At 47.1% G+C, this 11,478-nt stretch overlaps 1 protein-coding gene across 5 annotated transcripts in view; it reads right to left on the reverse strand.

Annotated features, from left to right (window-relative positions):
• LOC105478344 (SUFU negative regulator of hedgehog signaling) overlaps positions 1 to 10,451 on the reverse strand; it is a 133,386-nt gene extending 122,935 nt beyond the window's left edge. For 2 of the 5 annotated variants that reach the window (XM_011735510.2, XM_011735511.2), the window contains exons 1-2: positions 10,067 to 10,448; positions 5,082 to 5,216 (exon numbers count right to left, since the gene is read on the reverse strand). In XM_011735510.2, the coding sequence (XP_011733812.1) occupies positions 5,082 to 5,216; positions 10,067 to 10,248 (317 nt within the window). In that variant the 5' untranslated portion in view covers positions 10,249 to 10,448. Of the gene's footprint in view, positions 1 to 5,081; positions 5,217 to 10,066 lie in introns of all 5 variants that reach the window. The other 3 variants (XM_024791839.2, XM_011735512.2, XM_011735509.2) reach the window with 3 other exon arrangements.
• Positions 10,452 to 11,478: the final 1,027 nt, after the last annotated feature.

Here is an 11,478-nt window from a genome sequence, read left to right on the forward strand (position 1 = left end):
TGCTGCATGCCTGTGGTCCCAGCTACCTGGGAGGCTGAGGTAAGAGGATCACTTGAGCCAGGGTGATTGAGGCTGCAGTGAGCCGTGACCTTGCCACTGCCCTCCAGCCTGGGCAACAGAGGCAGATCGTCTCAAAAATAAAAATAAAAATAAATGTATATCAGTTTTAAAAAGGAGAGGATAACTTAAAAAGAACATGAAATAAATAATACCACAAGTGGTGACAATTATGAATGTGGCACCAGAAGATTTCGAAATACTGAGCTAGAAGGTTTTTCAAATCCCTCTCACTCCTAAAAGCGCTGTTGGTATCGTATAGCGTCAGGCTGCAGATGGCATCCCAGGTCCCTTCCTACAGGGTTCCTCTCAAACTTTACCTCCTCCCTGCAGCCTCTAGCAATTCAGCAGCCTGATTAGAAGTTACTCCCTCTGCTCTGCTTCCAGATCATATTTTATACCCATGGACTGTAGCATTTATTACTCAATATGATAACAATCTTTTTATGTTTATCTCCCCTCTAGAACATGAGCTCCTTCAGACAAGAATTATGTCTTGCTATTTTATCCCGAAGACATCTATTATGATGTTCTATGTCTGATACAAAGTAGGTGCTTGATGAATGTGTGCTGAAAAAATGAACCAATGCTTTTGCTCCTTTCTTGCTGAAGAGAAGACACAGACAGTGGAAGAAGAATTGCTGCCAGAGATCCATTTGCCATCATTCCCACCTAGCACCTCTTAGCACTTAAGCTGGATGGCACAACACTTGTCTTTCTGACTTCAGCTTTGAGTACTAATTTAAATGAGGATTCATTAAGTCATTTTAAAGAGGTCCCACCATTATGAAATGTGTGGAAAATCACATTTTTCTTCAAAAAACTTAACAGGATCAAAAAGAAACCAGTCATCCCAGTACAAGGCCAATTATAAAGGTATCTATTTCTGTTTTATTATTTGTCTTTATTTACTTTTTGAGATAAGGTCTCGCACTGTCAGCTGAACTGGAGTGCAGTAGCGCAATCATGGCTCACTGCAGCCTCGAACTCCCAGGCTCCAGTGATCCTCCCACCTCAGCCCCCCAAGTAGCTAAGGCTACAGATGCACACCACCATGTCTGGCTAATTTCTGTATTTTCTGTAGAGATGGGGCGGTCTCACTATGTTGCCCAGGCTGGTGTTGAACTTCCTGGGCTCAAGCGATCCTCCTGCCTCGACCTCCCAAAGTGCTAGGACTATAGGAGTGAGGCACCATGCCCAGCCTATAGAGGTACTCTTGACTTTTGCAACATAGACCAGAACTGGGTAAATATCTGAGAACATTCCTTCCATATCCTTCTAGTGCCAGGATGTAATACTGGAAAATACTAGGCTTGATTGGTGACATGAAAATCCAAATAGAGGCCGGGCGCGGTGGCTCACGCCTGTAATCCCAGCACTTTGGGAGGCCGAGGTGGGCGGATCACGAGGTCAGGAGATAGAGACCATCCTGGCTAACACGATGAAACCCCGTCTCTGCTAAAAATACAAAAAATTAGCCGGGCGCGGTGGTGGGCGCATGTAGTCCCAGCTACTCAGGAGGCTGAGACAGGAGAATGGCGTGAACCCGGGAGGCGGAGCTTGCAGTGAGCCAAGATCGCGTCACTGCACTCCAGCCTGGGCGATGAGCAAGTCTCCATCTCAAAAAAAAAAGAAAACCCAAATAGAGGTTTCACTCTTGTCATAAATGACATATGAATACAAAGTGCTGTACCATGTAGAAATGAAACACATGTAAGAGGGTAGTATTAAACCAGAAAAAAACAATAAGGAATAAGGTCCTATTTCAAATTAAGAGGTTGCCCCTTCTGAAATATGAGGCTTGCTCAATCACATTCTTCATGTTATTTTGGGCCTTGGGCCTATACCTAGCAGGTAGACTGGAAGAATCCTTAAGCCACATAGGAAATGGTATTCTTTTAACCAAAATAAATCTGTCAACAAAAAGGTACAGGCTAGCTGCACTAAATACTCTCTGCAGGTTCTTATTAAAAATATAAATTAAGGTCCAGCATAGTCCCTTTACTCCCCACATCTGTTTGCTATTCTATCTCCATTATTAATACTGTAATGCTGGGTCCCCATTCAGGCAAGATTAATTCCCTGTTCCCAAAGCCTTCTGCTGACACTGCAATGAATCCATTTGGAAGGCTGTAAAGGCAGCTGCAGACATTGTTACCAACACGTGACCAGTGAGGAGATGAAACCTGGGCCTCTGAGTTTAACAAGAGAGATGAGGAAGTTGGGTTAGGCCGGTGTTCAGAGAGGTGGAATAGCCCAGTGGTTAAAAGCTCAAACTCTGAGGCTGAATGCAGTGGTTCACGCCTGTAATCCCAACACTTTGGGAGGCTGAGGCAGGAGGATCACTTTAGCCCAGGCATCTGAGACCAGCCTGGGCAACATAGTAAAACCTTAACTCTACAGAAAATTTGAAAACTTAGCCAGGTGTGGTGGTGTATGCCTGTAGTCCCAGCTCCTTGGGAGGTTGAGGTGGGAGAATTGCTTGAGCCCAGGAGGTTGAGGCTGCCCTGAGCCATGATTGTGCCACTACACTCCTGCCTGGGTGACAGAGCGTGACCCTGTTTCAAAAAACAAAACAAAAAAGCTCAAATTTTGTACTCAAACAGCCCAATTCAATCACAGCTCTTTTACCCCTAGATCTGTAACTTTGAGCAATTCATTTAACCCCTCAAGAGACTCACTTTTCTTATCTATAAAATAGAAATAATGAGAACCTGATAAGATTGTAAAGCATTTAACACAATGACATGGAAGATAGTAAGTACTAAACAAAGGGGAAAAAGGCTATCATCATCTTCTTCATGATACTATCATCATCTCCAGAATTGGTCTCTATGCTAAAAGGCAGGACAGGAGGAGTCCTGCTACTCTTTCAACCTGCCCAGGTTAAGTAGCCACCACCAAGATAGAACAGACATGGTACAAGGGGCAAGAAAGTACAAAAGGCAAAAACCAGAAGAGGATATGACAATACAAATAAAATCAGCTCTTGATTAACCAAGCTAATGAGGGGGAGGGAAAACTACACTTATTTTATTTTTAATTGACAGAATACGAACATAGAAAGATTACTTTAGGCCGGGCGCGGTGGCTCACACCTGTAATCCCAGCACTTTGGGAGGCCGAGGCGGGCGGATCACGAGGTCAGGAGATCGAGACCATCCTGGCTAACACGGTGAAACCCCGTCTCTACTAAAAAAAAAATGCAAAAAACTAGCCGAGCGCGGTGGCGGGCGCCTATAGTCCCAGCTACTCGGGAGGCTGAGGCAGGAGAATGGCGTAAACCCGGGAGGCGGAGTTTGCAGTGAGCTGAGATCCGGCCACTGCACTCCAGCCTGGGCGACAGAGCGAGACTCCGTCTCAAAAAAAAAAAAAAAGAGAGCGATTACATTTAAATTAAAGAAACTGTCCATCAAAAGAATATAAACAGAAAAAAACTTTATTTTTTATTTTATTTTTTAAATTTATTTATTATTATTATAATTTTTTGAGATGGATTTTCACTCTTGTTGCCCAGGCTAGAGTACAATGGTGCAATCTCGGCTCACTGCAACCTCTACCTCCCAGGTTCAAGCAATTCTCCTGCCTCAGCCTCTCTAGTAGCTGGGATTACAGGCATGTGCCACCACACCTGGTTAATTTTGTATTTTTAGTAGAGACAGGGTTTATCTATGTTGGTCAGGCTGGTCTTGAACTCCCGACCTCAGGTGACTCGCCTGCCTCGGCCTGCCAAAGTGCTATGATTACAGGTGTCAGCCACCACGCCCAGCCTTATTATTATTTTTTTAAGACACAGTTTCACTCTGTTGCCCAGGCTGGAGTGCAGTGGCACAATCCCAGCTCACTGCAACCTCTGCCTCCCAGGTTCAAGTGATTCTTGTGCCTCAGCCCCCGGGGTAGTTGGGATTACAGACACATACCACCATGCCTGGCTAATTTTTTGTATGTTTAATAGAGATGGGGTTTCACCATGTTGGCCAGGCTGGTCTCGAACTCTTGATCTCAAGTGAGCCACCTGCCTCAGTCTCCCAAAGTGCTGGGATTATAGGCATGAGCCACTGTGCCCAGCCAAAAAAAAAATTTTTTTAAATATAGATGGTAGCTTATTGGGGTACATGATATAACTGCTCAAAAGGCAAGAGAATACATTCATTAAGAGTATGAACTCTGAGTTGGGCACAGTGGCTCACACCCATAATTCCGATACTTTGGGAGGCCGAAGTGGAAGAACTGCTTGAGCCCAGGAGCTTGAGACCAGTCTGGGCAACATGGTGAAACCCTGTCTCTACAAAAAAATTACTAAAAGTAGCTGGACATGGTGGTACTTGCCTGTCATCCCAGCTACTCGGGAGGCTGAGGTTGGAGGATTACCCGAGCCTAGGAAGGTCAAGGCTGCAGTGAGCCACGATCATACCACTGCACTCCAGCCTGGATGACAGAGTGAGAATTATCTCCAAAAAAAAAAAAAAAAAAAAAAAAAAGCATACAGGGCAACAAATGGAAGCAGACTAGGATAAAAAAAATAAATACAGGTTAAAAGGAAGTAGGTAAGATAGATAAAGGGATGAGAGAGGGACAGATTTGTGATAAAGCAAGTATAAAATCAACAGTAGAATCTGGGTTGTGGGTATATGAGTGTTCACTATAAAATCCTTTCAACTTTGCTTTATGTTTACAATGTTTCATAATAAGATAGGGGAATAAAAGGAAGTAGACACAGAAGCATCTGCCCAAGTTCTGAGTCATAACCATGCTACCCTTCCCGTCCTATAAGCCCAAACTCCAGGGCAAGCTTAGAAACACCTGATTTGGGAACTCCTGCTCATCAAGACTTTCCTGAACCAGGTAAGCAGGAATCAGGTGTTAACAATGACCACCTTGGCATGAGGAGACATAGTCAGAGGGCAGAAATGCAGAGGTTCCACTGACAAGTACCAAGCTCACAGCACTATGACATTGTCACCCCTGCTCAGGAAAACCTCAGGAATAAGGCTCTGGATAAAGAACAGGTGGCACACACTCACTCATGGACTCTGTTGTCGCCATAGAGATCACTCAGGCCGAAGCTGATGTAGTGCCAGTGCTCAGGGATGTTAGCAGAAGGGCTCCCCACATTCCTGTACATGCTAACATAGTCCAAGGGGTCTGGGCCACCCAACCTGCAAAAAACAAAACACAGGGGTGTCAGTGTGAGTCTGGAAATCAGACAATGTCAAGCTAACGCGCTCTACTTTGTAAACCTAAAGGCCCCATCCTGGAGGAACCTGTGTGAAAGGTAACTAAAGAGAGGCCACATCTCTTCAGGATGAGACCAAGAGATGGACAGCTAAGGCTGCCCAACTCTGCAAGCATAAGAAGCTCCCTTCTCCTACCCCTGAAAGACTAGACCTCTTTTAGACATAAAACAGACTGGGTGGTTGCCCATTTTGCTTTCTCCTGTTTCAAATTACTGATCCCAAGTGAGACTGGCAGGGATTATCTCTCTTCTGTGGTGCTTGTATACATGCAAGCTTCAAGGCAAGAGGTGTATCAGTCAATCAATTGGCCTCTGTTGAAAGACCATCCTGAGCATCCCCAATGGGCATTGTTCCTGGAAGCAGAGGCTCTGCTCCACTCCAGCCTCTTAGACAGCTAATTCCTGAAAGACTATATTGTGCCCTTGTTAATTACAGTTTGTTCTAAACAAACCCGAAGCCTCTAGTCCGTGCAGACACCAGCCTGCACCACACAGACCAAAGCTGGTCTCTTATCACTGCAAGTGACAAAGGCCAAACTTAGGCTTAACTCAGTTCTGCACAGAGAACTGCAGCAGGAGTCAAACTGCGCCCTGTGAGCATCTGCACCCAGAAAGTGATCCCAGGAGAGACTGCCACCTCAAAGGTAGAGCTGGGACGGTAAATGATTTGGGGCCTCTCAGGACCACATTAAATTTCCCCCACCATTCAACTGAGAAGGAGCTGCAGAAGAGATTCAGTTATTGTCTCACTCCGAGAATATAATACAATAAGAGTTCCCTTTAGTAATTAGTGCTTTAAAAAAAAAAATCCTGTTTTGGCTGGGCATGGTGGCTCACACGTGTAATCTCTGCACTTTGGGAGGCCGAAGTGGGTGGATCACTTGAGGTCAGGAGTTTGATACCAGTTTGAGACCAGCCTGGCCAATATGGTGAAACCCCATCTCTACTAAAGATACAAAAAATTAGCCGGGCGTGGTGGCAGGTGCCTGTAATCCCAGCTATTTGGGAGGCTGAGGCAGGAGAATCGCTTGAACACCAGAGGCAGAGGTTTCAGGGAGCCGAGATCACGCCACTGCACTCCAGCCTGGGTGACAGAGAGAGACTGCGTCAAAAAAAAAAAAAAAAAAAAAATCCTGTTATCCTTTAGAATGGATAAGAAATTTTGGTAGCTAGAGAAATAGACCAAATAGAAACCAGTGGAAGGAAGTCTGCATTTAGCCCACAAACACGGCACTTGAGCTGCCACAAACATCTGACCACTCCATAGACTGCAAAAGCTTCACCTGCCCCTGGGACATCAATGGAGTACACTTTTCAACCAGGATAGCACGCTGGCGGAAAGCTAACAACCAAATAAAAGACACGTTACAAGTGATCCCAGTCAATGTTGCCAACACCAGGCAATTTAAACACTATTTAAAACCAGTAGGTCTTGTTTCATCCTCTTTTACCAGGATATTATTTGCCTTTGTAGAAATCCCTATTCTCTGCTAGGAAATGCTAAGTTATTTATAGAACTTCTAAGAAAGTTGCTACAAATAGCTTAGCATCTCAACTGAGGAAGATGGACAACTCTCCATGTCTGCCTTAACTCTGATTTCAACAAATCATTTGACTACTACGACCGGTTGGATTTAGAAAAGTTTGTGGGGCAAAGGAAGAAAGAAAAGAGTAGAGATCCCTGGAAAGACCCCATTAGAGCTACAGAACTCCAGAGCAGATGGGAGCCACTACAGGCCCCAAACCTGCTCCAGCTTCCTGCTGTAAATTTCTAAACCTGTCCTGCTACAGCCTAGGTCCATCCTGCACCGAGCTGCAAAACTGCGTTCACCATTCTCTGCTCCATCTGCAGCATCCCTGAAGCCCTTTCTCACCAGGTCTCCCACAAGGTGTCACATCAAGGAGAGAAGCTTAACCTTAAAACTACAACTGCAAGGAACTACCAAGAGTCAGACAAAATTAACCCTGTCCCCAAGCAGAGTATTCTGTTCTACTACCCAGAGGCCAGATGAGTATGTGGGAAAAAATCATATTTTACACTTAGCAAATGCTGTTATCCAAGGTCCCAGGGCATCCCTCAACTTAATTCCTTCAACACCCAACTTCTCTCGGCAGGGCAGTTGCAGGACTGAAGTGGGCCATGAGTACAGGTTCTGACTCTCTGCTTTGATCCTTGCTCACCAAAGTCTCAGCTTTCAGTTAGAAAGCTTTCAGTTAGTAGTCCCCACTACTCAGGGATCACTAGCCACAGAGCCACCCTGCTATTGCAAAATGAATCCCAAGCTACCCTGGGCCACAGACAGACCCAGACAGTCTGGGTCAGTCATCCTGCTAGAAACCTCGTGGGATCCCAAATGTGAGGAATATAAATGAATTTCAGGATCTTATTTTTGCAAACCCCTCCGCATCTTAGAAAGTACCAGTCACTGATGGCTGGGCGCACTGACTCATGCCTGTAATCCCAGCACTTTGGGAGGCCGAGGTGGGTGGATCACTCAAGGTCAGGAGTTTGAGACCAGCCTGGCCAATATGGTGAAACCCTGCCTGTACTAAAAATACAAAAATTAGCTGGGCATGGTGGTGTGCGCCTGTAATACCAGCTACTTGGGAGTCTGAGGCATGAGAATCGCTTGAAACCAGGAGACAGAGGTTGCAGTGAGCCAAGATCATGCTACTGCATTCCAGCCTGGGTGACAGAACAAAACTCTGTCTCAAAAAAAAAGAGAAAGTACCAGTCACTGTGCTGTTTCTCTTTATATTTTTCTGCATCTAGGCAAGGCTTTCACAAAGTGCTGTACAATCCCTTTTCTTCATTATCACATGTTGGCCCATCTCTGAAGATACGGCTGTTAACAAGCTTGCAGCAGGAAGGGAAAAAAAAATTGCCCTTAGTCCTTTGCAAACACTATCATACCTTTAACATGCAATTCTATCCTTTATGGCTACTTGTGTGACATAAAAATAGTTGCCTGAATCTGTGTAGGGATTTCTCCTCACACTCAAATGAGGCCTGAACAAACAGCATGGCAGAGCCAGGCCCACTTCCTTTTTTGTTTTTCAAATAACAGAGACAAGGTCTGGCTATGTTGCCTAAACTGCTCTCGAACTCCTGGCCTCAAAGGATCCTCAAGGCCTCCCAAAGTGGTGGGAATATAGGCATGAGCCACCGTGCCCAGCCCAGGCCTACCTTTCTCATGACACATGACAACAAGTTCATCACAACAAATAGTTAAATATAAAGGCACAATGAGAATGGGTCATTAAGCTAGCAAGAGCTGCTTTCCACTCAGAAGCACTCTTCAACAACTCCTCTCAACCAGAGAACTGTTTGCCAGCCAGAGAGGACTGTGACACCAGTTCTACCTCCTCCTGGCTACTCCAACAGAGGAGGCTGTTCCCTACAACCCTTCCTAGACAGCAGGTGGCTGGTCCCCAGGCCCTCCACGCTGTTGGCCTCTTGGCATCCTCCCGTTGACGCAGGCAGCTGGCCTCAGCCCTGCACAGCCTACTGAAATCCATGTCCAGGGGAAGTAACAGGTTTTCACCAAGAGGGAGACTCAGTTCTAAAAGGAGAGGTAACCAGCAAAGATGTCCACTTGCCCCTTCAGGTCTACCCTTTGGCTACACCCCAAGCAGCTGCCGAACATCTTTCAGGACTCACTGAAGATCATCTAACACAATGCCTGCATGAATGTAGTCCTGGACAGTTTCAACCAGTATCTGTTTTTGGTCCAGCAAGACCATGAGGACAGGTTCTTTTCCAGAGTCCCCAGAACATCTGTTTTGCCCAAATGCTGCAGGAAGAAACAGGTTACAAACAGGAATGGGAAATTAGAAAAGACCATTCCTACCCTAAAGCTACTTGAGGGTTACTCTCAGCTCCCCGGAGAAACTGCAGGCCATGGTCAAGAAGCTCCTCTTTATGTCCCACTGCACAATTCCTCCCTGCTGGAGTCCCAGGGTCTCCATCATTTATTTCCAAATGGAGGTGGGAAGCTGTGGTCCCTTTCAATCCTAAACCAAACCATGGTTCTCTCTACCTAATGTCCTAAAGCAAAGCCGCTGCAGAGCTAGGAGGAAGCTCTGCACGGAGAAAGAGAACAGTGCAGAGTAAGCAAGAAGTTTATCAGGAAGAGCTGCTCCGTCAAACTTCAAAAGCAAAAGCTTTACCCTGATACGACGTCTGAGCTCATCGGGAAGGTATCAAAAGGAGACCTCCTCCTCATCTCTCCACAAGCACCAGGCCCTCATCTTTGGCCCTCCTACCTCCAACAGGAGAGCCCCGGGCCCCCCGAACCGCCCCCCGCCCGCCATCCTATGCAGTCTCTTGCCCTCTGAGCTTCTCCGGCCTCGCTCCTCCAAAACCCTCTCAAATGCTCCCCAGGCTCCGCCTCGCCTCTCCCATCCCACTTCTGCCGCCCCCGCTTGGCTTCCCCTCGCCCACTAATGACCCCCTACAGGCGCCCCCTCTTTTCACCACGTTTACAGTTCCCTCGCTCATGCCGTTCCCCTCTCTGCTCCTACACACACCCCTAGTCCTCACTCTATTCTCCTAAACCCGGTTAACCCTTCACTACCCACAGGCTCCGTTAACCCCTTTGTCCCCATTCCCAACTTGAGCCTTAACTCCTTCCCTCGCAGCAGGAAGCCCTCCTTCCAAGTGCTTTAACCGTTCTCTACCCCTCCTCCCAGCCTCCCACAAATTACTTCGCCCTCGGCGCTTTAACCCTTCCCAGCCCGCGCCTGTCCGTCTCCCCGCGGCCCAGAGCATACCAGTACTTGACGATAGCGGTAACCTGGAGCGGGTTCGGCTGGTCAGGGTAAAGGCGGCGGCACTCTCCGTAGATGGCGTGCAGTCCCGGGGGAAAGAGCGAAGCGAAGGCTGGAGGGGCAGTCGGGCCAGGGGCCGGGGGTGCGGTGGGGCCGGGGGCGCCGCTAGGCCGCAGCTCCGCCATCGGGGCGCGTAGGGCAGGCCCTGGGAGAACTGGAGAGGGCAAACGAGGGGGAGAGCACTGACGGGCCAGCGGGCGGACTCGGTGGGTGAGACTCCCCGAGGCGATGGGGGCTGCAGCGAGGTCCAGCTCCGCGCCTGCGCACGGCGCACTGTCCGCCCAGGCTGTCGCCGCTGCGGAGTCTGCCAGAGGGTGCCTCGGGGCGGCGGGGCGCTCAGGAAGGCGGGGCGCCGGCGCGCCCTATCCAAGCACCCATTGGCTAGTGTCTGTGCTAGTCACAGGCAGAGACGGCGTGACTTGACAATAGGCCCCTCCTCCCCCCGTGTTGGGAGTGTCCCAAGGCTCTTGGTCTCCCCCTAGTGTTAGGAGGAACCCAAGTTTAGAGATGCTGAGCACCCTCTGAGGTGCTAGGGTCCCACGAAAGCACCAAGAAGTGCGCCAACAAAGGATTTGTTACTGTTTTGCTGACGCGCTGCTAACTAGGATTTAAACATAAATCTGACAATGGATTGATTCATTAATCCATGGGGCGTTAATATTAATAGATTATAATAAATCTAATATTTTCTAGGGCTATTGACAAAAAGGTTCCTGCAATTTGAAGGGGGCTGGGGAAGAACATAATCCAAAGAAAAAAAATGCACCGGGCTCATTTGAAAGCAGTGACACATAACCTCTCTTCACCTCCACTTTCTCAACCGTCAATGCCAATTCTAGCTCCTCATGAAAATTAAAGAGATACTAGAGCAGTTCCTGAAACCCTTAGATGATGTTTTAATGACCAAAAGATTACCTATACCAGTAGTTCCAATTGCCAATCCTCGGATCAATGTTAGCCTGTTATAAAGTTTACACCTATGCAGAAAAAAAGAAAACCCAAAAAGCAACAACAATGTACAGGTTTTTTCCTTAAAGCTAATTGTATGCAATTTAAATTGTTTTCCTATGTTGTAGGAATATGTCCTGTCGCGTACGTGTGTTAACATTTCCTTTTCGTTAGAGTGTGAGGTGCTAGGAGATGTTTATTAGTCTTATAGACCCAAATAAAAGCATGAGAACCTTATATTGTCTAAGGGAACGTTGTGGGGAGTGGCAGGACTGATCTGCAAAATCCAAACATCCATGAATTACGACCAATCCAAACCGAACTACAGACAAGTACTCAAGAAGACTATACACCTCAGTATGCACTGCGAACTCCTTCAAAGGGACTACAGATCCAGGCATGCAACA

Source organism: Macaca nemestrina, chromosome 9, assembly GCF_043159975.1.
Source record: "Macaca nemestrina isolate mMacNem1 chromosome 9, mMacNem.hap1, whole genome shotgun sequence".
NCBI classification, from domain to species: Eukaryota; Metazoa; Chordata; class Mammalia; order Primates; family Cercopithecidae; genus Macaca; species Macaca nemestrina.